Source organism: Schistocerca nitens, chromosome 11, assembly GCF_023898315.1.
Source record: "Schistocerca nitens isolate TAMUIC-IGC-003100 chromosome 11, iqSchNite1.1, whole genome shotgun sequence".
In the NCBI taxonomy this organism is placed as follows: Eukaryota; Metazoa; Arthropoda; class Insecta; order Orthoptera; family Acrididae; genus Schistocerca; species Schistocerca nitens.
In genome coordinates this window covers 71408247-71435411 of record NC_064624.1, presented here as the reverse complement: position 1 = coordinate 71435411, position 27165 = coordinate 71408247, and the positions used below count along the sequence as shown (strand labels likewise).

At 42.4% G+C, this 27165-nt stretch overlaps 1 protein-coding gene across 1 annotated transcript in view; it reads left to right on the top strand.

The window, feature by feature from the left end:
• The window catches only part of LOC126212654 (uncharacterized), a 36554-nt gene extending 16251 nt beyond the window's left edge, over window positions 1-20303 (top strand). Inside the window, exons 2-3 of the mRNA XM_049940078.1 lie at window positions 12974-13284; window positions 19971-20303. Coding sequence (XP_049796035.1) covers window positions 12974-13284; window positions 19971-20303 — 644 coding nt within the window. The remainder of the gene's footprint in view (window positions 1-12973; window positions 13285-19970) is intronic.
• Window positions 20304-27165: the final 6862 nt, after the last annotated feature.

Sequence of the window (27165 nt, the reverse complement as noted above, 5' to 3'; positions counted from 1 at the left end):
GCAAGTATGAAATACAGATTAATGAAGTACCTGAATAAATATAATCTTTTATGCGAATCACAGTTTGGTTTCCAAAGTGGCAAAAATACAGAGTCAGCCATAGTAGAATTCACAAACTGATGCTCTTGACAAACATGAGTGTGTCACAGGCATACTTTTGGATCTTACTAAGGCCTTTGATACAGTCGACCACAAGGTCCTATTAAATAAATTAAAAGTATTACGAATAAGATGTGTACCTAAGGACTGGTTTCGATCATACCTGGCAGATAGGGTACAAAGAGCAGAGATAACACATACTTCAAATAGGTCTAAATATCTAGTAAAACACTTATCAGAACGAAAATACATGAATATAGGAGTTCCGCAAGGTAGCGTATTAGGACCAACAGTAGTGTTACTCATGGCGAAAAAATTCTCTTTGCTGATGACAGCAATATCATTGTCACTGAGAAAACAAGAAAACTCCTTGCAGAGAAAGCAAATGAATCCCTCAAGGAAGTTTACAATTGCTCAAAAAGCAATAAAGTGACATTGAACATAAAGAAAACTAATGCCATGAATTTTAGTTTGAAGAAGGAAAATGACAATGTTAAATTGAACTTACATGGCATCTCTATAGACTGCGTAAAAAATTCTAAATTTCTAGGAATAAATATTGATTCTCAGTTGAAGTGGGGTGAACAAACCAAGGTACTTGCAAGCAGGATGTCATCAGCATGTTATGCCCTTAGAATCCTATCATCAGTATGTAACATGCAGTGTCTTTTAGTTACATATTATTCATATGTACACTCAATTCTTAGCTATGGCATTCTTTTGTAGGGGAACAAATGCACAAAATATGAACACAGTTTTCAAACTCCAGAAAAGAGCCATAAGAATCATAACTAAAAGTGGTAGTAAAGCCCATTGTAAAGATCTGTTCAAAACGCCGGGGATTTTAACTGCTTCGTGTGAATACATTTACCAGTCAGTTGTTCACATCAAGAATAACATTGGTAATTACTGCACAAACAGTTTTGTTCAAAAAAATGGCTCTGAGCACTATGGGACTTAACATCTACAGTCATCAGTCACCCAGACTTTAGAACTACTTAAACCTAACTAACCTACAGACATCACACAACACCCAGTCATCACGAGGTAGAGAAAATCCCTGACCCCGCCGGGAATCGAACCCGGCAACCCGGGCGCGGGAAGCGAGAACGCTACCGCACGACCACGAGCTGCGGACAACAGTTCTCTCCATGACCATGGAACAAGAGCTAGACTCACCTTACATTTGCCAAGAAAAAATAAACATAAAACTCAAAACAGCATCTTCTACCAAGGAATGACACTGTACAATAAATTACCAAAATACATAAAAGAAATTGCAAAAATACACTTATATAAAAGGGTAGCTAAAAAGTACCTGTTATGCAATACATTTTATGTGTTGAAGGACTACTTCTATAAAACAAAGTAGGGGTTTGGTAAAGAAAAATGTTAGACAAATAAATAATAATAGTGATTATAAAACATCCAACATTCCATGTAACACCTTTGCACTATGCTTTTTTCCTTCTTTTTCCTTTTTCTAGAAAAAAACGTACCCTCAAGATATGCACTGCACAGTAGTAACACCTCTTCCTTCTGAGCTCAGCATCTCACTCATTATAGAAGGATGCTGACTCAGTTTTTCTGGCTAGCAAATGGGAAGTTGTGGTACAGAAAACGGCCCAGAGATCACCTGTGTGTGTGTGTATGTGTGTGTGTGTGTGTGTGTGTGTGTGTGTGTGTGGTGAGTGAAGTGTTATGAAACAATGTGTGTATTGTGTGTGCAGTGACTGACAGTGAGATATGAGTGAACAGTGAGCCATTACATTATTTAATAAGTTGTCTGTAAAAAAAGTATTGTATACCAGGAATAAATCTAATGATTGTCCCTAACTAGATGTCTGTAAATGTATGTGTATACGAATTAGCTTATTTTAAATTTCACTAAACTCTTTAATACTTTGACATGTCCTATATCCTTGTAAAAAGAGATCTAGGAATGAGTAAAGCTACTACTACTAACACTACTAACAGCTCTCCATTATTAATGGCCTAGCTACAGGTCCCACATATGGTTCACCTATGTTGCCCAGTAATACTTTTGCTTTGTTGGCTAATTTCGATGGGTCAGCCAGAGATCCATTATCGCGAACATTGTTCCTCGAGGGACATAGAGCGGTTGAACCCTTTTGCGACTGCTAGGGCCGAATTCCTGCTGAGAAGGCCAATGTATGCATGCCTGTAACCTATAAGAAATTCCTTAATATCCGACCAATGCGTTTCTAGCTACAAGGTTTTAAGGTGACCAGCCCCCAAAACTCGGACATCTTCTGTTCCTCGATGCAGCGGCAGTTGCTGAGAAACTGCACGTATTTTGTTGCACTCCTCGCGTTTTGCAACACCTGATACGCGAGTTGTGTACAATAATTCGTCCCATTTCAGACTATATATGTTTGTATCATGAGACTTTGTAGATTAGGAACTCAAATTACAGTTACTTGGCTGGGCATGTCGTTTTCTTTTTGGCATGGTCACGAGAGTTGTTGAGAAACTGCAAGTACTTTGTTACAGTGTTTGTTTTCTGAAATATCTGATAGTTCAGTTCCACAGGATAATTATGCCATTCAGGTTATACAGGGTGTTTTTTTTTTCACCGTACACAAACTCTAGGGAGAGGATATGGAACAAAGGAGTTCTAATAAACTTATGTCCGGAAATGCAGGGCTTCCATGTTAGAGACCATTTATTCCATTACATTGCTACAGAGACTGCGGCTCACTATGCGCCGTACCATGCAGCCACAGTTACAGTGTGCGTGGTTTTCTCTTTAAGAGTGGTACTGCTGGGATTTTCTCTGCCTCGTGTTGACTGGGTGTTATGTGATGTCCTTAGGTTAGTTAGGTTTAAGTAGTTCTAAGTTCTAGGGGACTGATGACTGTAGATGTTAAGTCCCATAGTGCTCAGAGCCAAATTGAGTGGTACTGTTTTCCATATGTCTTGTCCTAGTGCCCCTCCTGCCATGGTAATTGTTGTCAGAAAAATGTCAAGCCAACGATTTTCTGTTACCCTCATATTATGCATACTTCTTTGATGTTTGTGTGCCTCAATATATATATATATATATATATATATATATATATATATATATATATATATATATATATATATAAAGCGTCAAAACAACTACTAACCTATAGAAATCGTTTTATATAAGCAGCACATTTATTGTAGCAGGAAAAAGAAAGGAATCAGCGGAAAAATTCACAGAAAATGTGAATATGTTCCTCTTTGCAAGACTCTGACAGAAAAGTGGGCAACAAGCTACCTCAATTCTTATTTCATCTTACTAACGAAAAATTTTGACATACAAACACATTCACACTTTTTTGTGCTGAAAGAGAGTATCAGAGAAAGGAGAGAAAGACAAAGGGAAACAATGTAAGTGAGAGTGGAGATAATGGCAGTGGAATATACTGCATATCAGTGGGAGAGAAAGAAGACAGTGGCAGACAGACGAATATAGGCAGTGGCTGTGTGAGAGTGATGCTGTGTACAAAGGCTTTACTGTGAGATAGATTGGATAAAATTATTTAAAATGCTTTGTGTTAAAACAGCATGAATAAGTTCACTTGCCAAAATTCTTGTTGAAGTAGACGGAAAGAAGATTGGGGCAGCTGGTTTCGCACTTGCCTGTCAGAGTATTTTACAGATGAATATATTCCTCTTTTTGTGTTCTGACAAAAACATTTTTCCACTGATAGAAAAGGTGTGAGTGTAAAAGTATTCAAGACAATAAACCATTTTAAAAAAAATGATATCCTATGCCCATGACTTTTAAGCCATCTGCAGTTATCGAATTTGGGAAAACGTTATAACAAGGAATAATAGAAAAATCACAAAGTGAATATTGTAATCAACTATTAGTGTTTAGAAAACCCAATGAGGGATTCAGTTAATTTCAGATGTAAAGATTTCGGATACAAAGACTATAAATCAAAACAATGGAAATGAATAAGGACAAGTCCCTTCCTACAGAAGAATTAGTGGCCTATTTAAATGATGTGATATAAATCAGTAGTATAGATCTTACTACCAGTTATTGGTAAGTGCCTCCATCCTTAGTCACAACCATACCCAGCTTTTATTTTCAAAGGACGATCTTATCAATTTAGTGTTACCCTTTCGTTTAAATGTGCCAGTACCAGTGTTCTTGTGAGCCTTAAATTTCGGATTAGGCTATGAATTAGTGCAAGGTATTATTCTGTATATTGATGATTTGCTTATTATGTCTGAAATATCGTCAATTAATACAGCTTTATTGAAAGAGGTACTTGATAATTTTAAACAAGTACACGTTGCAATGAACCTATCTAAATCTCTCTTTAGCGTAAACTTTTTGTATACATAATAGATTCTAGAGAAATCTGAGGTAATGCCCAGAAGGTGGAGGCAATTGCTTAATGCCCATACCTAGGATGCAAAAAGCAAATACTTAATATCTCACGAGATTTCTATGAATGAATCAAATCAATAATCCACTATTATGCAGTTTTTGATACAGAGATCTTACTGGCAATGGAGTGACAAGGACAGGAAAGTTTTTGCCCAAATCAGGGAGAACCTTGCACTGGACAAAATTGTTACACTATAGCAATCTGGACGAAATATTGAGGGTTTCAACTAATGCTTAGGATTATGAATTAGCACATGAAGCCTTCCTGGGAGATTTAAGCAATGCACAGAATAACATCTGTAGCATAGCTTTTGCCACTCAAATACTAAATGAAGGTGACCTTAATTGTTCAATGACTGAGAAAGAGGCACTTGCAGTTATCTAGAACTTTAAATTATTTAAGGATCTTCAAGCTGGCAATAAAGCTGTAGTGAATACTGATCACTAAACTCTTACCTTCTTAAGGAAAAGTGAACTAATTAACAATATACAGGGTTATTACAAATGATTGAAGCGATTTCACAGCTCTACAATAACTTTATTATTTGAGATATTTTCACAATGCTTTGCACACACATACAAAAGCTCAAAAAGTTTTTTTAGGCATTCACAAATGTTCGATATGTGCCCCTTTAGTGATTCGGCAGACATCAAGCCGATAATCAAGTTCCTCCCACACTCGGCGCAGCATGTCCCCATCAATGAGTTCGAAAGCATCATTGATGCGAGCTGACAGTTCTGGCACGTTTCTTGGTAGAGGAGGTTTAAACACTGAATCTTTCACATAACCCCACAGAAAGAAATCGCATGGGGTTAAGTCGGGAGAGCGTGGAGGCCGTGACATGAATTGCTGATCATGATCTCCACCACGACCGATCCATCGGTTTTCCAATCTCCTGTTTAAGAAATGCCGAACATCATGATGGAAGTGCAGTGGAGCACCATCCTGTTGAAAGATGAAGTCGGCGCTGTCGGTCTCCAGTTGTGGCATGAGCCAATTTTCCAGCATGTCCAGATACACGTGTCCTGTAACTTTTTTTCGCAGAAGAAAAAGGGGCCGTAAACTTTAAACCGTGAGATTGCAGAAAACACGTTAGCTTTTGGTGAATTGCGAATTTGATACACGAAAGCGTGAGGATTCTCTGCCGCCCAGATTCGCACATTGTGTCTGTTCACTTCACCATTAAGAAAAAATGTTGCTTCATCACTGAAAACAAGTTTCGCACTGAACGCATCCTCTTCCATGAGCTGTTGCAACCGCACGGAAAATTCAAAGCATTTCACTCTGTCATCGGGTGTCAGGGCTTGTAGCAATTGGAAACGGTAAGGCTTCTGCTTTAGCCTTTTCTGTAAGATTTTCCAAACCGTCGGCTGTGGTACGTTTAGCTCCTTGCTTGCTTTATTCGTCGACTTCCGCGGGCTACGCGTGAAACTTGCCCGCACGCGTTCAACCATTTCTTCGCTCACTGCAGGCCGACCCGTTGATTTCCCCTTACAGAGACGTCCAGAAGTTTTAAACTGCGCATACCATCGCCGAATGGAGTTAGCAGTTGGTGGATCTTTGTTGAACTTCGTCCTGAAGTGTCGTTGCACTGTTATGACTGACTGATGTGAGTGCATTTCAAGCACGACATACGCTTTCTCGGCTCCTGTCGCCATTTTGTCTCACTGCGCTCTCGAGCGCTCTGGCGGCAGAAACCTGAAGTGCGGCTTCAGCCGAACAAAACTTCATGAATTTTTCTACGTATCTGTAGTGTGTCGTGACCATATGTCAATGAATGGGGCTACAGTGAATTTATGAAATCGCTTCAATCATTTGTAATAGCCCTGTATTAATTAGATTAATGGAATTATACAGGAAGTTCAATAGAAATTCAATTTTGAAATGAAATATGCTACAGGTATTAAGAATATTATGGCTAACACATTACACCGATAACTATCGGTTTTAAGGAAGCCCAGAGCTTGCTTGTGCCAAGCACAAAGTTTAGAATTTATTATATAAAGTGAGGTGACAATAACAGAGGTGTCAGGAAACTAGCTAAAATGATCATCAAGGAACAGATGACAAATCCTGTGTTGAATGAATTTTAAATCTGTACCAGAAATCAGTTTAGCAAATTGTAAGAAGAGTAATTGATTACTCTACAAAGGAATATTATACTGGCCTTGCTGTTACAAGATCCAGGAAACGAAACTGCTAAGCAAATGTATAAAGCCTGAAATGTGCTGGAGTATTGAGAAGTGTTGCAGACAAAATTACCCTGAAATACCTAAGAATCCTCCCAATCACCCGACTATCAGTGTCACAGTCAAATGTAGAGGCATCTTTTGTATTTTTTGGTTGTATACTGTTTGTTAATTTTAGCTGGGAAAGGGGTTTACTGTATTGTAAATTTTTTACTTGCTAGATGACAGAGAAGCAAGACAAGGATATTGGATTTTAAAAATTTCCAATATCTGGAATACATATTCTGCTCCCATCCAAGACTGTGCTATGTACATAGGTAGCTAATATGTGGAGGATAACGCCACTGCTGAGGAGAAGTACAGCTGGATCTAGTTTTGAGTTATTCCAGAAGAGCTGGTGTTAGGAGAGTAGGAACATTTACTATTTAAGAATGGTTTGGGGAATTGCTAAGAGTAAGTAAATCTGAGAGTGAATGATATGAAGATCTGTATATCAATATGCAGTCACATAAATAGTATAAATCGTTCATGTGGTTATAGACCTGTAATGTCCTAGATGTAGTGGAAAAGATTACTAGATGAAGAGTGATGGATGGTTCGTAATAACTAATTTATTAAGTATTTGGGGAGTGTTGTGGGGGAGCAAACTCCGAAATAATACTTCTATGAGAGCAATTTGCCAATGTCACTGATGCTGTTTTGTTAGCAAGTATTGGTGTTAATCCAATAAGGTGTGCTGTTCTTTTAGGATTTCTGATTAAAGCATACACATACACAATCACATAGAGTTACGAATAAATTAGTAAGCCCTATGTAACTTGATATACACACACCTGTGTACACACCTGATATTAGTATTTGAATGCAAGGCATTGTGTTTACTAGAATGTATATCCAATGAGTACCTTCAGTTTGTTCCTTCAGAATACAGTTTTGTGATTAAGTTTGAAGGGAGTAGTTGAAATAGAAGATTCATTTTCTTTGTAACACAAAGATTTGTTATTCTTAACGCCAATAAGCGGATCTCACTGATTTCCAAATATATCACGTACAGAAACTAATAATAGTATGCCCTATTTACTGCTAAGGATGTATAATTGAAAGAAAGGTTATATTTTGATTGCAGTTCTTGCAGAAAAACCGTTTAGTTGAAGAATATTGTAAATCTCAAAAATACCTTTTAACTTGAAGAGAGGACATACATATGTCAGCACTGCAGACAAACCGTTTAGTTGAAGAATATTGTAAATCTCAAAAATACCTTTTAACTTGAAGAGAGGACATACATATGTCAGCACTGCAGATAGTGTATTGGGATATGTACATAACACACTTAACATGAGCACATAACCTGTGAAGCGCTGTTAAATGTTTACAGAACAACTAGAATTCCATTTCTATGATAATGTGTTACATAATGGGGCTATGCAAACTGCTCGTTTAGTGCACATTATTCTTCAAAGCTGTATAGAACCAAAATTAGAATTATTATTACAATTAGAAAATAAAGGAAACATAATGAATACCAATACAGCATGAATTTCCTTGACATTTATAGGTAAATTAGAAACTGTCGTAATCATCAAAATGTTCACAAACATAGATCAAATGTGACGTATTATCTTGTGCATGATGTTCATGGGACTCCAAATGGGACATCTTCGTTTGTTCATATTCTGTAATGAAGCTAAAGCTATGAGCAATTAGTAACAAGATGGAAACCATTGAGCATATACTGTGCAGTTAACTACAACAAGTTTTGTTAAGGAATAATATTTTTCTGTGTATGTAAACCGTTTCATGAGATTACGATCATATTAGTGTTTAAATATTCCCATTAATCAATAAACAAACAAAAATGGACATTTTAAGAGCATATTTAGCGGAGATATGTTAATTATATTCAGTTTCAACAGACGAAGATTTCAGTTCCATAACACCCTTAAAACTGGAGTACGCTCGGCTCTGAGGGACGATATGTAGTGTTTCAATGTATTAGCCGAAACATCGACGTCTTTTCCCGCCTGAACGACGCAGGTAAGTAGCAATTAGTTGTTGGAACGTATATTCTTAGGTGGTGATCAGTGTATTAAAGAAATGTGCTTCTTTCTGTTTTGAAATGTGCAGCACTCGAATTCGTGACAGCATGGCCCACTCACATGCCGCTGTGCAGGTCACCAAAAAGAGTCAGCCGACACCGGCGAATGAAATATTTTCACGATCTTGTTGTGAAGAACGTTAATGTCTGTCATTACGCTGCGGTTGAAAGGTCATGGGACAACGATATGCACGTATACAGGCGGCAGTAGTATTGTATACACAAGGCCTCAAAGTGCAGTGGATTGGCGGAGCTATAATTCGTACTCTGGAAAGTTCCATTATGATTATGGCTGCACGACAGGAATTGACAGTCTTTCAACCTGAAATAGTAGTTGGAGCTGGGAAATGCCATTTCGGAAATGGTTGGGAAATTCAGTATTCTGAGAACCACAGTGTCAAGAATGTGCCGAGGAAACCAAATTTCAGGCATTACCTCTTAGCACGTACAGTGCATCGGCTCACGACCTTTATTTAGCGACCGAGAGCAGCGGCGTTTGCGTAGAGTCGTTAGTGCTAACAGACAAGCAACAATGCGTGATATAACCACAGAAAACAATGTGGGACGTATGACGAACGTATCCACATGGACAGTGCGGCGAAATTTGGCGCTCATGGGCTTTGGCAGTAGGCGACCGGCCCTAGTGGCTTTGCTAACAGTACGATATCGTCTGCAGTGCCTCTTCTGGGTGTGCGGCCATATCGGTTGGACCCTAGACGACTGGTCAGATGAGTCCAGAATTCAGCTGGTAGGACCTGATGGTAGGGTCCGAGTGTGGCGCGGACCTCACGAAGCCATAAACCCAAGTTGGCAACAAGGCACTGTGGAAGCTGGTAGTTGCTGCATAGTGATGTGTCCAGTGTTTACATGGAGTGTATAGGGTCCTGGTTGTGTTTGGGCGCTTGGAGATCGTTTGCAGCCGTTCATGGACTTCACGTCCACAGACAACGATGGAATTTTTATGGATTAAAATGTGCGGATATGGCCAGGCCACAGTTATTTGAAATTGGTTTGAAGACAATCCTCGACAATTCGAGCGATGATTTAGTCAGCCAGTTCGCCTGATACGAATCCCGTCGAACATTTATGGGATATAATCGAGAGGTCAGTTCGTGCACAAAATCTTGCACTGGCAACACCTTCGCAATTCTGGGCAGCTACAGAGCCAGCATGGCTCTGTATCTCTACTGGGGACTTGGAGCGACTCGTTGAGTCCATGCACACATTGAGGTGCTACGTTATGCTGGGAAGAAGAAAGTTCGACACGACATTAGGAAGTATGCCATGATGTTTGTCACCTCAATGTCTACGGAAAAGAAATAATTTCTTAAATGAAACAAGTAAAATATCCTTGTTATGTGTGAGTTTTTAATAAGTTATCGTCACGTTTTTGCTGAGTTCTTATGAAGTTATTTTATGTAAGGTGAAAATATTTTCATAAATAAATCACGAAGAAAAAGAAGTATTAAATGAATGACAGAAAAATTTTTGAGCTGAATTTTTATCAATCCAGGAACCTCCTGTAGGCCCACCCGGTTAGCAGCGCTGTCTCACTAGCTGCTTTTTGATCGGGAAGGCGCTTTTCCACATATCTCGGCGAATGTGGGCTGCTTCCCCTAATTCCGCCTCAGTTACACTGTGTCCCGGTGATTGCTGCACAAACACTGTTTCCACGTACGCATACGTCATAATTATTCTGCCATGTAAACATTTAGGGCTACACTCGTCTGGTATGAGACGTTCCCGGGGAGGGAGGGCGGGGGAGGAACGGGAGGGGGTCGGGAGAGAGGGCTCCCCAGAACCACATAAAAACCCTGGGTTCGGTGTGGGGAGGCGGAGTGGTGGGTGGACGGCTGTGGCCTGTTGTGGGGTTGTGAACCACAAAGGGCTACAGCAGGACGAAGCATCTCCATCGATTCTAGGTTCCCGGTTTAATACAGTATCGCCTGCTGTACAATTAATGAGCGTCGTGTACTCTACTAATATGCTGTGGTTGCGAAAAAAGCAGATACTTTGAAAGTGATGTACTACCCGTTGGGAAAAGTGTTAAGAAAATAATTGGAAAGAGTATTTTTTTCTGCTAAAGACTTTAGTCGACTGTAGATATTCCGACGAGATTTTGTCCAACTGTAACGACCATTTGAAGTCTCTAGTTTTAAAGGTACAGAGAAATCTTGCAATTCTCCTCTGAATAGTATAGCGAGTGTGCGCCTAGATAAAAGTTAATTGAAATATAAAAGTTCCAGTCATAAGAAACATCGAGTGAAGGGGGAAGATTGGTACAGGGAAGCTGGTAGTGGTGCTACTGCCGACACTGCGTGCGTGTGACGTATTATCATAATGAACTGATTCACTGCAACTGAAGAATATTTTACCACAGAATTTTGTAGCGAAACAGCAGTTTCTAACACCTTGACCTTTATGAATTCTTTGACCGACCATCAACCGGATTCCATAGATGCAGAGGGCAGTAGTACACGAACAGCCGACGTTCCCACGCACCAGCTAATGACAATCTGTCTCTTTGGCGAAGTCGCCTATAGGTCCGTCAGTAAGTTTCCACACTTGCGACCCTTGCGGTGTCTACACTGAAGAGCCAAAGCAACCGGTACGCCTGCCTAATATCGTTTAGGCCTCCCAGGAGCACGCAGAAGTGGCGCAACACGACATGGCATGGACTCGACTAATGTCTGAAGTAGTGCTGGAGGGAACTGACACCATGAACCTGCAACGCTGTCCATAAATCCGTAAGAGTACGAGGGGGTGGAGAGCTCCTCTGAACAGCACGTTCCAAGGCATCGCAGATATGATCAATAATGTTCATGTGTGGGGAGTTGGGTGGCCATTGGTAGTGTTTAAACTCAAAAGAGTGTACCTCTAGCCACTGTGCAGCAATTCCGGAAATGTGGGGTATCGCCTTGCCCTGCTGGAATTGCTAATGTCCGTCGGAATGCACAATGGACATGAATAGATGCAAGTGATCAGACCAGACGCTTAAGTGTCACCTGTCAGAGTCGTATCTACAGACACTAGCGGTCCCATATCGCTCCAACTGCACACGCTCCACACCATTACAGAGACTCGACCAGCTTCAACAGTCCATGCAGGGTCCATGGATTCATGAGGTTGTCTCCATAAATGTACATGTCCATCCGCTCAATATAATTTGAAACGAAATTCGTCCTACCAGGCAACATGTTTGCAGTCATTAACAGTCCAATGTCGGTCTTGATGGGCCCATACGAGGCGGAAAGCTTGGTGTGGTGCAGTCATCAAGGGTACACAAGTGTGCCTTCGGCTCTGAAAATGATATCGATGATGTTTCGTTGGATAGTTCACACGGTGACCCCTATTGGTGGCCCAGCACTGAAATCTGCAGGAATCTGTGGAAGAGTTGCTCTTCTGTCAAGCTGAACGATTCTCTTCAGTCGCCATTGATCCCCTTCTTACAGGACGATTTTCCGTCCGCAATGATGTAGGAGATTTGATATTTTACCGGATTCGTGATATTCACGGTACACTCGTGAATTGGTCGTACGGGAAAATCCCCACTTCAGCGCTACCTCGAAGATGCTGTGTCCCACAGCTCGTGCGCCGACCATAACAACCCGCTGAAAGTCACTTAAATCTTGATAACGCGCCATTATAGCAGCAGTTACCGATCTAACAACTGCGTGAGACACTTTTGTCATATACAGGCGTTGCCGACCGCAGCGCTGTATTCGGCCTGTTTACGTATCTGTGTATTTGAATACGAATGCTTATACCAGTTTGTTTGGCGCTTCAGTGTAGAAACATTGCCCATTCTCCTCTACTCCGTTTGTACGCGCTCCTCAGCGAGTCACGTTCTCACAGCGTCTTCTGGTAGCATTGAATCCCGCGCTGGCCGTTGTCGTGATGTTTCGGCCCAGCGGTGTGTTATCCACATGGTATGTTCAGCATCAATCATTTCAATCCACAAATATATTTTTACAATAAGTGCAGTTACGTACAAACTCTCTCAGTTCCCAATTCAACACTAAAAACCAGGTACGGCTAATCTTTTTTTTTTTGTGTGGGAACAGTAAACGTGAGTTTCTGGAGATCACCCACAAGTATTTTGCTTGAACTAACTGTTGTCATAAAAAGCACGTGGCAGACGTACGCAGAAAACGAAAGAATAATTTTTTGTCACGTCTGTGTGTTGGCAGCTGGCCGCTCTGAAAATAAGAAGGAAAACGGCTGCGGTCAAGGCGAGAGACGCCGCGCTTCCTGTGGTTTCGCTCAACCAGCGGAGAGACTTCCTGTGCGCTCGTCGCTGTACTGGGACTGTTCTCCGTGCGACGCGCGCTGCGTGTGTCGCCACCTCAGTCAGCTTCGACAGCCGACGACGCGTCCAGCGGGCGTAGCTGCGTCGCCGCTGGCTCTGCTGGCATCAAGCGGGGCCTCCGCGCTGGACTGCGTCTGCTGGCACGTCGGCCGCGGTGAGGGAGAGGTGTTTTCCTGCAGCTGTCAGCGCAGGGTAAGTACTTCCTCGTACATCATAGAGTCAAACGGCGCTATACACCGCGTCGTTTCGAACTTCTGAGAGGCAGCTGGGCTTTTGCATACTGCTACGAGGCAAGACTAAACGTCGCCAGCCTCACAGTGAAGGACCATGTTCATTAGGGGGAAACTACACTTAATGTCAACATTTAGACGAATGGAATTTGTTCTCCATTTTGCGAATCAGAAGATAACACAAAGTTCGATTTGGCAAGGCCCTAAATTAATGATCTTCAGTTGTTTATTGGATTTAAAAAGTTTTCCAGGTGTATGCGAATAACACGAAGTCAATCGTTGCGAAATGTGATAGACAGGATGCAGGATCCAAGTACTTGCCAGATCGTACGTTACCGATGCAAGTTCGTGAAAAGGTTGTGATGTAAGTGCCCATTATGTATTTCTATAATTTTTACATAATTATGAACGTTGTAGACATTACAGAAGGGATCAATAGTCTAACAATACCGCCACTGAAAACGGCTATAACTGCTTAAAGGATAACAATACTTCTAGAGAATCTATAATAAACTTCAAATTATTTGTGTCTTTGAGCAAGTGCGCTGAATTGGAAGCCTGAGCATACGCAGTGATCTGTTGCCGAAAAGTTACTTATCATGAGTGAAAATGACGCATGCTACATAGAAACTAAAGGCATCTGAGCACCAGCTGAAAAATTGAAACTAGATTACGCCTATTACTTGCATAAAATGAGCTGTTTTGGAACATTACTAGTTCACACAATTATCGTTTTTTTTTCTTTTTTTCTTTTTAGTCATCAGTCTTCTGACTGATTTGATGTCGCCGCCACAAATTTCTTTCCTTGCCAACCACTTCATCTCACAGTAGCACTTACAATCTACATCAATTATTTGCTGGATGTATTCCAATCTCTGTCTTCCTCTGCAATTTTTGCCTTATACAGCTCCCTGTAGCACCACGGACGTTGTTTCCTGATGTCTTAATAGATGTCCTATCATCCTGTCCCTTCTCCTTGTCAGTTGTTTTCCACATATTCGCCACGCGGGGTAGCCACGTTTCGCGCGGCTTTCCCCATCGGAGGTTCGAGTGCTCCCTCGGGCACGGCTGTGTGTGTTGTCCTTAGCGTAAGTTAGTTTAAGTTAGATTAAGCAGTATGTAAGCCTAGGGACCGATGACCTCAGTGGTTTGGTTCCATAGGAACTTACCACAAAATTTTCGAAAAAAGTCCCACATATTCCTTTCTTCTCCGATTCTGCACACAATTTCCCATTCCTTACGTTATCACTCCACCTAATTTTCAACATTCATCTGTAGCACCACATCTCAAACGCTTCGATTCTCTTCTGTCCTGGTTTTCCAAAACTCCTTGCTTCACACCCATACAATACTGTGCTCCAAACGTATTCTCAGATATTTCTTCCTCAAATCAAGATCTATATTTGATAGTAGTAGCTTTCTCTTGTCCAGGAATGCTCTTGATGCCGCTGCTACTCAGCTTTTGATGTTCTCGTTGCTCCATCCGTCATTGGTTATTCGATTTACAACACAATTAATATGTTCGTATCACAATGACCAAGACAAGTATACAACGGTATGCACGTAAGAAGTTAATGAGGATCCTCAGTGTTGCTTCCCAGTGCCTGGTTACTGTAACACAGAAACAACCTTTGGCAGCATACTATGATGAGAGACTTGTCGTTGCGGGAAGTGAGAGTCCAGTGAGCTGTTTTGGCAGACAGGGAGACCCACACTCACGTAAGAGGACCTTTCTCCTGGCCCTCTGCGAAGTTTTTCTAACGGTATGTCCACACATGAGAATGAACAGCTCACCATCTTCATTTCGCCAGTCAAATCACTTGACTACAACTTTCAGAGCCGTTCCACAACGCTCTCTGTTCTCATTCCAGAGGGTACCCAAACTCGCCAACAAATTTCCATTCTGAATGCACCCTTCATCATTATCTGCAATGAGGTCCTCCGGCATCTGCGACTGCCATCTTCACCTGTGTCGTCCTTTCGCCCCTCGTCTTCATCAAGCGCCTTTTGCTACTGTGCAGATATCTGTGTGTCCGTAGCTGGGCAAAACCTGGGCTCGGATAGCATCTGCCTCACCTAACCTGCCGGGGTGGCCGAGAGCTAGGCGCTACAGTCAGGAACCGCGCGACCGCTACGGTCGCAGGTTCGAATCCTGCCTCGGGCATGGATGACTGTTATGTCCTTAGGTTAGTTAGGTTTAAGTAGATCTAAGTTCTAGGGGACTGATGACCTCAGATGTTAAGTCCAATAGTGCTCAGAGCCATTTGAACCTCACCTAGTCAGAACAGTGGCGCCCAACTGCCCTCCTGCAGCAGCAATTCGAGTCCACTGCCGGAGGTTGCGGACGAGTTTCACCACCTCTCCGCCTCAGCACAGCTCGATGTCCCATCTGGCTAATACCTTACGACCTACGCCTGTTTCTGTATATGAATAGCTCGTCCAAGTGGTCGTGCTCTGTGCGAACCGATTCAGTGACAGTAGTGAGTACTCAAACCGTCTGTCTAACATCTACGACTGTCTCACAGCAGCGCGGGGTAGCCGTGCTGTCTCGGGCGCCTTGCCACGGTTTGCGCGGCTACTCCCGTCGGAGGTTCGAGTCCTCTCTCGGGCCTGAGCGTGTGTGTTGTCCTTACCCTAAGTTAGTTTAAGTTATATTAAGCATTGTGTAAGCCTAGGGACCGATGACCTTAGTAGTTTGGTCCCATAGGAACTTACCACAAATTTCAAATTACTGTCTCGTATTTGTTGCGTACCATGTTTAAAATCGAGGTACTTTGAGTACAATGATCGCCTTAATACCAGCTAGATTCTCAAAAATATTGGTCATGAGGAATTCGAGTAGCACTTTATACACAAGGTATTCTGAGAGCTAATGTTCAAGGCAATCAAGTGGAGGATTTATTAACTCCTGAAGAACATATATCATACAAAATATTATTAAGAGGTGTACTAATACATGTGGTACCACGACTCAAGACGGATAAAGAATCGTACAACACGTGTAGAAGTAACCGAAGGGAAGTGTGCTGTAACCATTACAGACCACATTGTATGTTAATTGCCTACTATACAATGCTAATAATAATCTCAGAAATTTCTCAGGTGACGAAATTGTACCTTGAAAAGCTCCACATATACCCACTCACAAATTTACATGATTTCGAACTCATACAGACATTGGAAGCTTTCTTTAAAGGTTCATAAATACGAAACTTTGCACCCCACCTATTGGAATCAGTGAAATTGTACAAACAGTTTGTGGAGACAGGAAATGGAAGAATCAGATACGGTCAATCGTAGTTAAAGCAGGTGGTAGACGACAGGTTATCTGTAGGACACTAGCGAAATTCAGTCAGTCTGGCTTCCAAAATGCTCGTGGGGCCCATTCTAGAATATTACTGTGGGCACCACAGCAGACAGCACGACGAGAGGATTTTGGGAGTGTACACAGAGATACGAAGGGTGTCAGGCTTGTCTGTGTTTTGCGAAAGTGTCACAGGAGTGCTGTAAAGCCTAAAGTGGTTGGGGCTTGGAGATAGGGGTCAGCTTTTTCAACAACGAATATTAAGTATGGAATCTGAGACTATACTACAGCCACCCACGCATTGCTGTGCTTGGGACCATGAAGACAGGATTAAATAAATTACTATGCACACAGAGTAATTTGAGGTGACAGTCTTTCCGAGAACCTGATGCAAATGGACGGACAATAATCTCTAGTATATTCTACAATATAAAGTACCTAGTACCAAGAACGTCACAGTGGTTGCTGAATTATGAATGCAGAGACACACTTCTGGCCATTACAACTGTTTATGAATGTGTGATGTCTGAAGCAACAGACATCATGCAGAATCCGTAGTTGTGATGAATATTATGTAAAATGAAGGTGAAGTCGGGTGAAAGGAAGTGCAAGAACAGACAACAGGGATCCAGATAACTGATTTGTCGCGACGGGCTATGAATCCACGACCTTGGGTCCAGACGCACATCTGCGTTCGATCTCTAGAGGGAATCTAAAATCAGTGAGTGTGGAGGACATGTGTGAGACTGCAAGTAGGTGGCGCCTGGGTCGGCCGGGGAGCACGCCGGGGATAGTCTGCGCGTTTGCGACAAACGATCTGCCTGGGTGGCGCAGTGGTTAATGGAACCGTCTAGTAAGCAGAAGATCACTGGTTCGAGTTCTTGTTCGCCTGGTCCGACACACATTTTGACTCTTCGCCGCTCATTCCGTATAAAGTCCAGATGCAGCTGATGTTATTAGTTTCTTTCCCTTCCTTTCCTTTCTCCCACCTGTACCTTCAATTCATGTAACATTACCACTGTAACACAAGCCCAGACACGATGGAGAACATGAGGCCTTGAATTATTTGCTTCAAAGATAATGTTAACGAGCTCTTAAAAACAGTGGGCAGCCACTGAACTTGACAAATCGGAAATATGGGCGGCTGCTGTCCACCTTACTGACTATGGGCTACGTACAAAATAGCACCCCATACAATGCTGCCAGCTGCTGCCCATGCATGTGAACGACAAATGCAGCGTGGCCGCCTATGCTCTTCTTGGAGCCTCAACACATTGACACATCCATCGCGATGCTGCAATGAGAATGGCGACTATCCTGAATAGACGATAGTGTGAGATGCCCTGTTTTCGGGTATCTAAGAAAATCTTAGGATATGGTTGGTTAAAAATCAGCTGAAATTTTCCAAAAACCACGGATTTATGTTCGACATAACATATTTTGGTTATATACATCCGTTTATAGCAAAACTCAGCAGATTACATTTAATAATTTATGTCAAAGAAGTTTTTCATTTGGGAGTGTGTACTAAAAGGATGAGAAATTTCAAATTCTCTGTCTCTTAATTTCATAAGGAAAATTCTAAATTCCATACATATAGAAATATCGTTTTATTACAAAAAGTACAAAAAGTTATATTGAGATATTCCAGTTCGATTCCAATAATGATACTCTTATAACTACATTTATAGTTTCCGCATTTGTACATCTTCCATCCAGGTTTCTGAGTCCCAGTACACAGCTCATGTACCCAACGGAAACATTCGAAACATCTTACCCAATATTGCCCTGATTTATCTTTATGGTATGAGACAGAATAATAGAGGCAGTCCTCATGTGCGCTGTCTTTGTCGTCTGTCAAGAGGAGGGAAACAGAATCCTTAGCAAATGATAACTCATATGTCCATTTTATTTCCTCCCCCTCCCCAACTCATTATAGGCACCTTTGTGTTGTTCTGGCTGACATTTTGGGTGTTTTAGTGTTTTTACGTTTTAGAATATTGTCCTACTTCTTCTAAAATTGCTGTGTTGCAATTTAGCTTGTCTTGAGTTGTCGACTCTTCCTAAAGCACATTTTCCGTCTACCCTAGAGCCCAGTTTCTCTTCCGAGTTTCCTGACTTTACGTAATCTAAAAGCGTTAATTTTGCCACCTGAAACACTTTGGACGCTTTTAAGAAACCAAATTCATTGTCTTCCTCATATCTTCATCTGTCCAGCCATCTCCTGAAGAGAAATAAAAAGGGAAATCTAGAAACAGGCACATTTGTCATATGGTCGAAATTGTCACCCTAACAGTATCCGAAATTAGGCACCTTTTCCTCTTGACAAATATGGTTGACCTATCGAAACATGTAATGAATTACTGCATTCGAAAGCTACTCACAGGTTTCGATAATATATCACCAATAAATAAGACTAAAAAATCAACTTACCATGCGATTGCGTTGCTTACATTAAAAAACCAAACTAAACTCTGCCCGAATAGGGCATGAAGACCCGACGGTACCGACCGGCCGCCGTGTCATCCTGAGCCCACAGGCAGCACTGGATGTGGATATGGAGGGGCATGTGGTCAGCACACCGCTCTCCCAGCCGTATATCAGTTTACAAGACTGTAACCGCTATTTCTCCATCAAGTAGCTCCTTTAGTTTGCCTCACCAGGGCTGAGTCTGCCCGGCTTGCCAACAGCACTTGGCAGATCGGATGGTCACCCATCCAAATGCTAGCCCAGCCAGACGGCACTTCGATGATCTGATGGGAACCGGTGTTACCACCACGACAAGGCTGCTGGCTGTTTCTTACACTGTGTCTACAAAATATGACATTCAAATGTAAGATATTAAGAAAAAAATCAGCTGTAAGCACAGAACGTGGCTGATATGCTTGGCAGTTAGCAGGATAGTAAAATGGTGGCAGGGCATGGATTTAATCTAGTTTCCACTTTGAGAGCACTGTCCAAAGAGAAAGTAGCCAATCACCTGGTATTGGGCCACCATCAGAAAACAGGGCACCCTACCCTATGGTGTTACCCCAGTGTACAGCTTCGTCATTGGACTCACCAGCGTCATTGCACCTCTCATTGCGTCCACGTCCAGGTGAGTCGCCACCACGGTCACAGCGGTGATAGCCAGCTGAAGCGCTGATGTACTGCTCGTGGAAGCATGTAGTGCACTTCATGCCTTGTTGTTGTTTGTCCATTGCCCCTCTCGTGTTGTTGCAGTTTCAATGGATGGTGTTGTTGATGTAGAGGCGGGTAATTAAAGCCCTGTCTGAGCAGGGTGCAGCCCTCAAGATGACCGGAAAATGTTTTACAGGAAGTCACTGGATGTTGCAACTGTGCAGGACCTCGACACGCCTTGCATCACCTGCCGGTTGTGGCGCGCCTGGCTCAGAGTAGCTGGTGTCACGGACCACCGTCGCCTGCAGAGGGAGACCAGCAGCCCAGAGACGAGGAGGGGCGCGGCGGCGCCCTGGTGGCTGTTCACAGCATCACCTGGACCTCTCGCAGGAGACTCAGCGGTGGCCTCGCGTGCCTCGTCGCTGCCGATTGCACCAACCCCTGCTCCATGCACAGTACGTACACCACTGAAGGCTGCAACCACTGATTATGCATCTGATCCTCCTCTCCACTTGTTACATTCGTTCTGTCTGCTGTCACTTGTCCTGTTTCCTTAGACTAAGCATTAGTGACATCGGTCAGCCACTAGGAGACAGCAGGCTATGACGGCGTAAACACCGCATCTAGCTTCGTAAATGTCCTCTATTAACGAGGAACAGAGTAAGATTGTTCAGGTATAACCCAACTGAAGCCACACACTAATGATCAGATCCTGCAGGGCCACCAGTCTTCGGAGATGTTGATTGCTATGTTTCAGCCGCTGTTCCAAATACACTGCCGGAGGAAAACTGTACACTATCGTCAAGGGCTGTGTAAGAGTGTTCCTAGAGCCACTCTGCGGCAATTCCAGAAGTGTGGAGTGTCGCATTGTCCTGCTGGAATTGCCGAAATCCGTCGGAATGCACAATGGACATGAATGGATGCAGGTGATCAGACAGGACCACCAGTGAGGGCCTTATCTAGACGTATCAGTGGTCCCATATCACTCCAACTGCACATGCCCCACACCGTTACAGAGCCGCCAGCAGCTTGAACCGTCCCCTGTTGACATGCAGGGTCCATGGATTCATGAGGTTGTCTCCATGCCCGTACACGTCCATCCATTCGATGCAATTTTAAACGAGACTCGTCGACCAGGTAACATGTTTTCAGTCATCAACAATCCAATGTCCGTGTTGACGGCCCAATCGAGGCATAAAGCTTTGTGTCGTGGGTACACGAGTGGACCTTCCGTTCTGGAAGCCCATAACTATGATGTTTTGCTGACTGGTTCGCACGCTGATACTTGTTGATGGCCTAGCGATGAAATCTGCAGCAATTTGCAGAATCGTTGCATTTCCCGCACATTGAATGATTCTCTTCAGTCATCGTTGGTCCCGTTCTTCCAGGATGTTTTTCCGGCTGCAGCGATGTCGGAGAGCTGATGTTTTAACAGATTCCCGATATTCACGGTACACTCGTGAAAAGGTCGTACGACAAAATCCGCACTTGATGACTACCTCAGAGATGCTGTGTCCCATCGCTCGTGCGCCTATAAAACGACGTTCAAACTCAGTTAAATGTTGATAACCTGCCATTGTAGCAGTAGTAACCGGTCTAACAACTGCGTCAGATACTTGTTGCGTTATACAGGCGTTGCGACCGCAGCGCCGTATTCTGCCTGTTTACATATCACCGTATTTGAATGCGCATGCCCATACCAGCTTCTTTTGTGCTTCTGTAATTTGAACACTGAAGAGTTTTAGTCATTCATTTCTGTCAGAGATTTGCGATAAAATGGCGCTGATAAAGTCTGTGCAGCTTCTGTATTCACTCTATAGGCATAACGGTGCTGAGTGTCTAGGTAAATAGTTTCTGAAAGTTTCGTTCTGTGGTACAACCACGCCTCGACGACGAATAAGTACTCCTGGTTAACAGCTTCAGCCATATGTACAGGGTAGCGTTGTAGGCCGGCAAGAAAGAACATACATTTATAGACAGACTGCCACACATGTACACCTCAAAGCACCGGCGCTGAGTCGCAAGTTTCAACACTCGTCTGCGGAACATCACCCTTAGTTTAGGTCCCCGAGCTTCTGTACAGTACAGACGCACATCAAGGGAGACGCGTTGTGTGAGCGGCGGTGGCCGACCGAACATCATCTAGGGAATAAATAGGGGACGCGATGTACCTGGTGTGTCATCAGGGACCACAGAGAACTGCCAGCTTGCATCAGCATTAATGTCACATGTGCCTCTAGCCAGGCTACTGGTGACACCGTGACACTGCTAGAGGTGGCTACTCTGGTGCTGTGAAATTGAACAAAGAGTGGAATGGCGCTCCTGTCTTCAGTGATGAGAGTAGGTTCTGTCTATACGTGAGTGACGTACATATACGTCTATGGAAAAGACCTGATAAGCTGGCTATTCCAGACTGCATTCCCCCATAACACACTTGTGCCATTCCTCGGGGTTCATGGTGTGTGGTGGGAGGCATCAATTACAGTCCCCAGTCACATTTGGTGTTTCCGCAGAGTAAATTAACCAGGGCCCGCAACATTCCACGGGTTATTATTCAGGTGAGACTCCCAGTGTTTCGACGGGAAGGTGATGTGCCTCTTCAGCAGGATGATGCACATCCACATATGGCTGCTGTGGCCCAACGTTCTCTTCATGATGTTCAACAACTGCCCTGGCCAGCAAGATCACCTGATGTCTTATCAACAGAATATGCACCGGACGTAAGTGAAAACTTACTCGTTTTGCAGGGCCTGCATGAACTGTTGCCGAATTGCAACAACATGTGAAAGATGTTTGGAACACGATACTGGAGAACGAAGAATAGAGCGGTGTTCCTTTGGACATGCATGCATACCACATGGAACACAGGCACTGGAATGTAGTAATTATCCTCCGATATTAACCAGCGTCTTTCAGTTAAAATGTTCGCTCCGTAAAGGAATTACAAAATGATTGTACGGCAACAGGTTGTGATACAGTGACAACTATGTATGGAAGTTTGGCTCTGGCCGTGAGGCGTGCACGGATAGCCAAAGGGGTTGAGGAGACCACTCGCGTACATCGGGAAATCCTGGTTGGAGTTCCAGTCTGGTTCATATTTTCACTGTTGTCATTGCCGTATACATTTGACGCTTTTTCGTATTCGCAACTGCGAATACGCTTCATGTATGTCTGGGAAACTCTGTCATTGGATGCTATTCGGCACATTTATGATAGTCTGCGTTCAAGATTTCGCGCCTGCGTTGTTGCCGGAGGGGTGGGGGGGGGGGGGTGGGGGGCGGGAGAGGGGACGACGACGACGACGACGACACTGTCTATTCACGTGATTGTGACTGTGATTGTGGCAAATGTGTTTCGCTTCTTATCCCACAGTCAAGTGATAACGTTATGGTAGCCTAAGATAACAAACCTGTTTTCAGTTGAATAAATATAAGCTGAAGAACATCAGGTGCTTCCCTTACGATATTACTGTCACGTTCTGTCAGTCACTGAAGAGGAGTTCAGATACTTTATTTTCTTCCAGTCGGACTTAAGTCTTAATAACATTCAGTCGTATTATACAGCGCAATATGTCCATAACGTGCTAAGGGAAGATATCAGAATACTGAAATCTGGAACTGTGAGCCTTTGAAGTGCAAGTACAATTCTGAATTGAGATAAAGAAAGAAGTAGATGAGCTTTCCTGTTTGGACCGCAAACTGATTATGGCCGAAGCAGAAAGGATATAAAATGCGGACTGCATATAGCTTCAAAAGCATTTCTGAAAAAGAGCAATTTACTGACATCTAATACAAATCTAATTTCCCGAGTGTAGACTCGTACAGAAGTGAAATGTGGGCGGTAAGCACTTTCGACAAGAAGATAATAGAAGTGCATGAAATGTGGGCTACAAAAGAATGTTGAAGGTTACATGGGTAGATCGATTAACTAATGAAGAGGTACTGAATCAAACAGGGTGACGATGATCTCAGCTTTGTGGGGCACTCAACTGCGTGGTCATGAGCGCTGATGCAAAGTCCCAATTTTTTACACACTCCAATCTAGCCACTGTCATGATTGATGATGATGATGAAATGATGAGGAAAACACAAACACCCAGTCCTCCCGGTAAATAAAATCCCCATTCCAGCTGCGAATCGTACCCAGGACCCCATAATGCAGAGGCAGCAACGCTAGCCACTAGACCGCGAGCTGCAGGCGAAAAAAACTGCGAAGAATTTATAGTACAGTTTTACTAAAAGAAGGGTATGGCTGATAGTACGCATTCTGAGGAATCAAGCCATCGTCTGTTTGGTAGGGACGCAAGTGTGTGGAGTAAAAAAAATGTAGACGGATACAAATGCTTGAATACAGTCGGCTGGTTCAGACAGATGTATGCTGCAATAATTTTTCTGGATGAAGAGATTTGCACAGGACAGAGTCGCTTGAAGAACTGCATCAAACCAGTCTTCGGACCGAAGACCACTGAAACAACTCTGCAGCTCGTGGTCCTGTGGTTAGCGTTGCTGCCTTCTGATCACGGCGTTCCAGGTTTGATTCCCGACCGGGTCGGTGATTTTCTCTGACTGGGGTCTGGGTGTTTGTGTTGTCCTCATCATTTCATAATCATTCAGGAAAATGGCGAGACTGGACAGCACAAAAATTGGAAATTCGTATGGGCGCTGATAACCACGCCATTGAGGGTCCCGCAAACCGGAATCTTCATCATCATCACAAAAACAAATAGCAATGGAAACTGCAATAATGACAGCTATAAAATTGTTTCACATTAACTGTGCCAGTAACGGGACAAACGAAAATCTGAAACTTGCTGACACACCAAAACTGTGTGTCAGACTGCGGCTCAGAGGCAGCCCCCGTTCTTCCGCTGCGTTTACCAACTGGAATACCGCGGCAGGAGCGTCGCCTAGCACTCACAGCTTCAGTCCTGGCACCGCCTCCCTTCCAGAACTCACACTGGAAATGGTAGTCACGTTCCCAGCATAGCACTGGAACTGTTGGCACAAACAGGGAAACATCCACGTCCAGCAGAGGGATCGGTTATCTGCTTTCCATAAACAGTTTTCGAGCCTTTGCATGCATTCGCTGACTTACACTACGTGCTGAATTATGAAATGTATAGAGTCTTGTACCTCAAGGAAGCAAGGGAGCGGATGTTGTTATGAGTGGCCAGTATCCTCTTGCTACAACACAAATGCGCACGTGAAGTAATATCATTCTTTATTTACATAAACTGAATGCTTAACTTTAATAGAGTCCATGTCTTGTGATGCAAGCTCATCAGTAATAGTCCTCATGAAGACAATAATGGTAATCTTGTTTTGTTTATTTCTCTAATATTACCTGTGAGTATTTCATTGCACGTCAGTAGCTTTTATTCAACTAGTTTTGTTGTTTCTGCAAGTGGTGCTGAGGTGTAAAAGTTCTCCATATCAAAAGAAATGAGTGAAGCTGTGTGTTGAATGTGCAAGTTTTTCAGTTGTGTTTGAAGTTAATTTTTGTTGTTGATCATTTCATAATGTTGTATCTTGATTGTGTTATGTGTTTTTCCACATGGTATGATGGTGCATTTATGAAATTTATGACTAGTCTCACAGGAATATTTGGTTTCTGAAGCTCGGGTTGATTTTTGAGTGCAGATGTTTTTGGGTTCTTTTGTGCGAGGTGTTGTTTCTGTCTAACAGTGAGTATATGTCTGATGCCCTTGAGGTTGGTTTTGTGTGTGTGAAAATGTGCCACTGGACCAGATTTCAGTTTTGTGATGATTGAGTAAATGATTTCTTCTGTTTTTCTATGTATTGTTCTATACTGATAAGTACTGTGGTGTTTCCTTTATCAGCTCTATTGATTATGATGTTGCTGGAGTGTAGGTTTTTTTTGTAGTATCGTTTTCTAGTTCAGGTTTCCTGTTATGATTTTTATCTGACATGGTGATCATGTTGTTTCTTTCATCTTTACCAGTTCACGTGTTAGTGCTACATTTAGTGCTACTTTGTCCTTTCTCTTCCTCTGTCTGGCTGCTTTCTGTTTCTACAGTCACAATTTTTATGTAGTGTTTGTCTGTCATGGTAATAATGTTGTTCTCGTGAACTTTTCCTGGTATCTGTGCTTCTTCCTCTTTTAATTCCGTATTTGTGGCGTTTAGTAGTTTAGGGTGGAATGTGTGAAGATGTATCTGTCGCACTTTGTGTATTTATCTTGCAGTTTGTGTTTACTAGCGATTATTTTACTTTTGTATGTGAGTTTGTTCCATTTGTATTTCAGTGTTTTTGCTGTCAAGTGTTTAATTTTCTGTGGCATGCTAATCATCACTTTAAAACTGTCAGTAAATGAAAATAAGCGGCAAACTACATCACGTGACATTCTATTAGGCATGAATATCTTGCTATAAAGCGATTTGATTTTTAATTTTAATCGAGTTTGTCAAGTAAAAGATTTTGTTCTTTCTGCCACCAATAAGTTTTTTCTGGCGTTTACATTTACATAAGGTGGAATTAGAGCATTTATTTTGGCTTTTTAAAGTTGAATATGAAGTCGTGGATGCTCTTGTATAGTCTGAGACGAACATTCTTGCAATTATCGAATAACCAGATGGAATACATTTGACGTGGCTATATCGTCATATTTTTGTTTTCAGTCGTTCCTTTATTGATTCTGTATTGTTGAGCATGCAGCTAAGTTAATGGCTGTTTGTACTGGACCATACATATTTCACTCTTTTTTCTTTGTGAAGCATTCTCAGTGGCTGTAATACATGCTTGCTTTTCTTACAATGATATTGCTATATAATAATTACCAGTTTTTCACTAATTAAGGTTTTTCTTCTTCTTCTCTTTTTATTAGGTGAGAAACCACTCTTTGTAGCACACGTTTGGAGAGGTTAAATTATGTTTTGTTTCTACTTATCAATTGAACTCTCATTACTGCCTGTGTGCCGCCCTGAAGCTATAATTGTGTAGTCTACATACCCAGGATGTCAATGCTTTTCGAACCCATTTAGACTTAACACCTTACTTCCTGATTACTGTGTGTGCTATTCACAAGTGTTATTCTGTGTTTTTCACCCATCTTTTGTTGAGTTGTATTGTCTGTTTGTAGCTTAATATTCTTTCGTTTCATGCGTGTGTGTTTTTATTTTGTCTGGTTATCTTCTACATCTCTGGTTTTCATTATTTTAGTGGCTAACATGATGGACTGTTGATAACAAATTTCATAAGTGAATGCCTGTACAATGAGCCAGTGATGGATTAAAGAGATACCTGCAAGATGTATTGGTGTGAACCCAACACCTCATTCTAATAACTTTCTTTTGGGAAACTTAAGTTTCGCTTTACCCAAGAATATTATCCCACGAGGCATCATTGAAAGAAAAAAATGCAAATTAAATTGACTTACTGACTGTTATATCCCAAAAGTTGG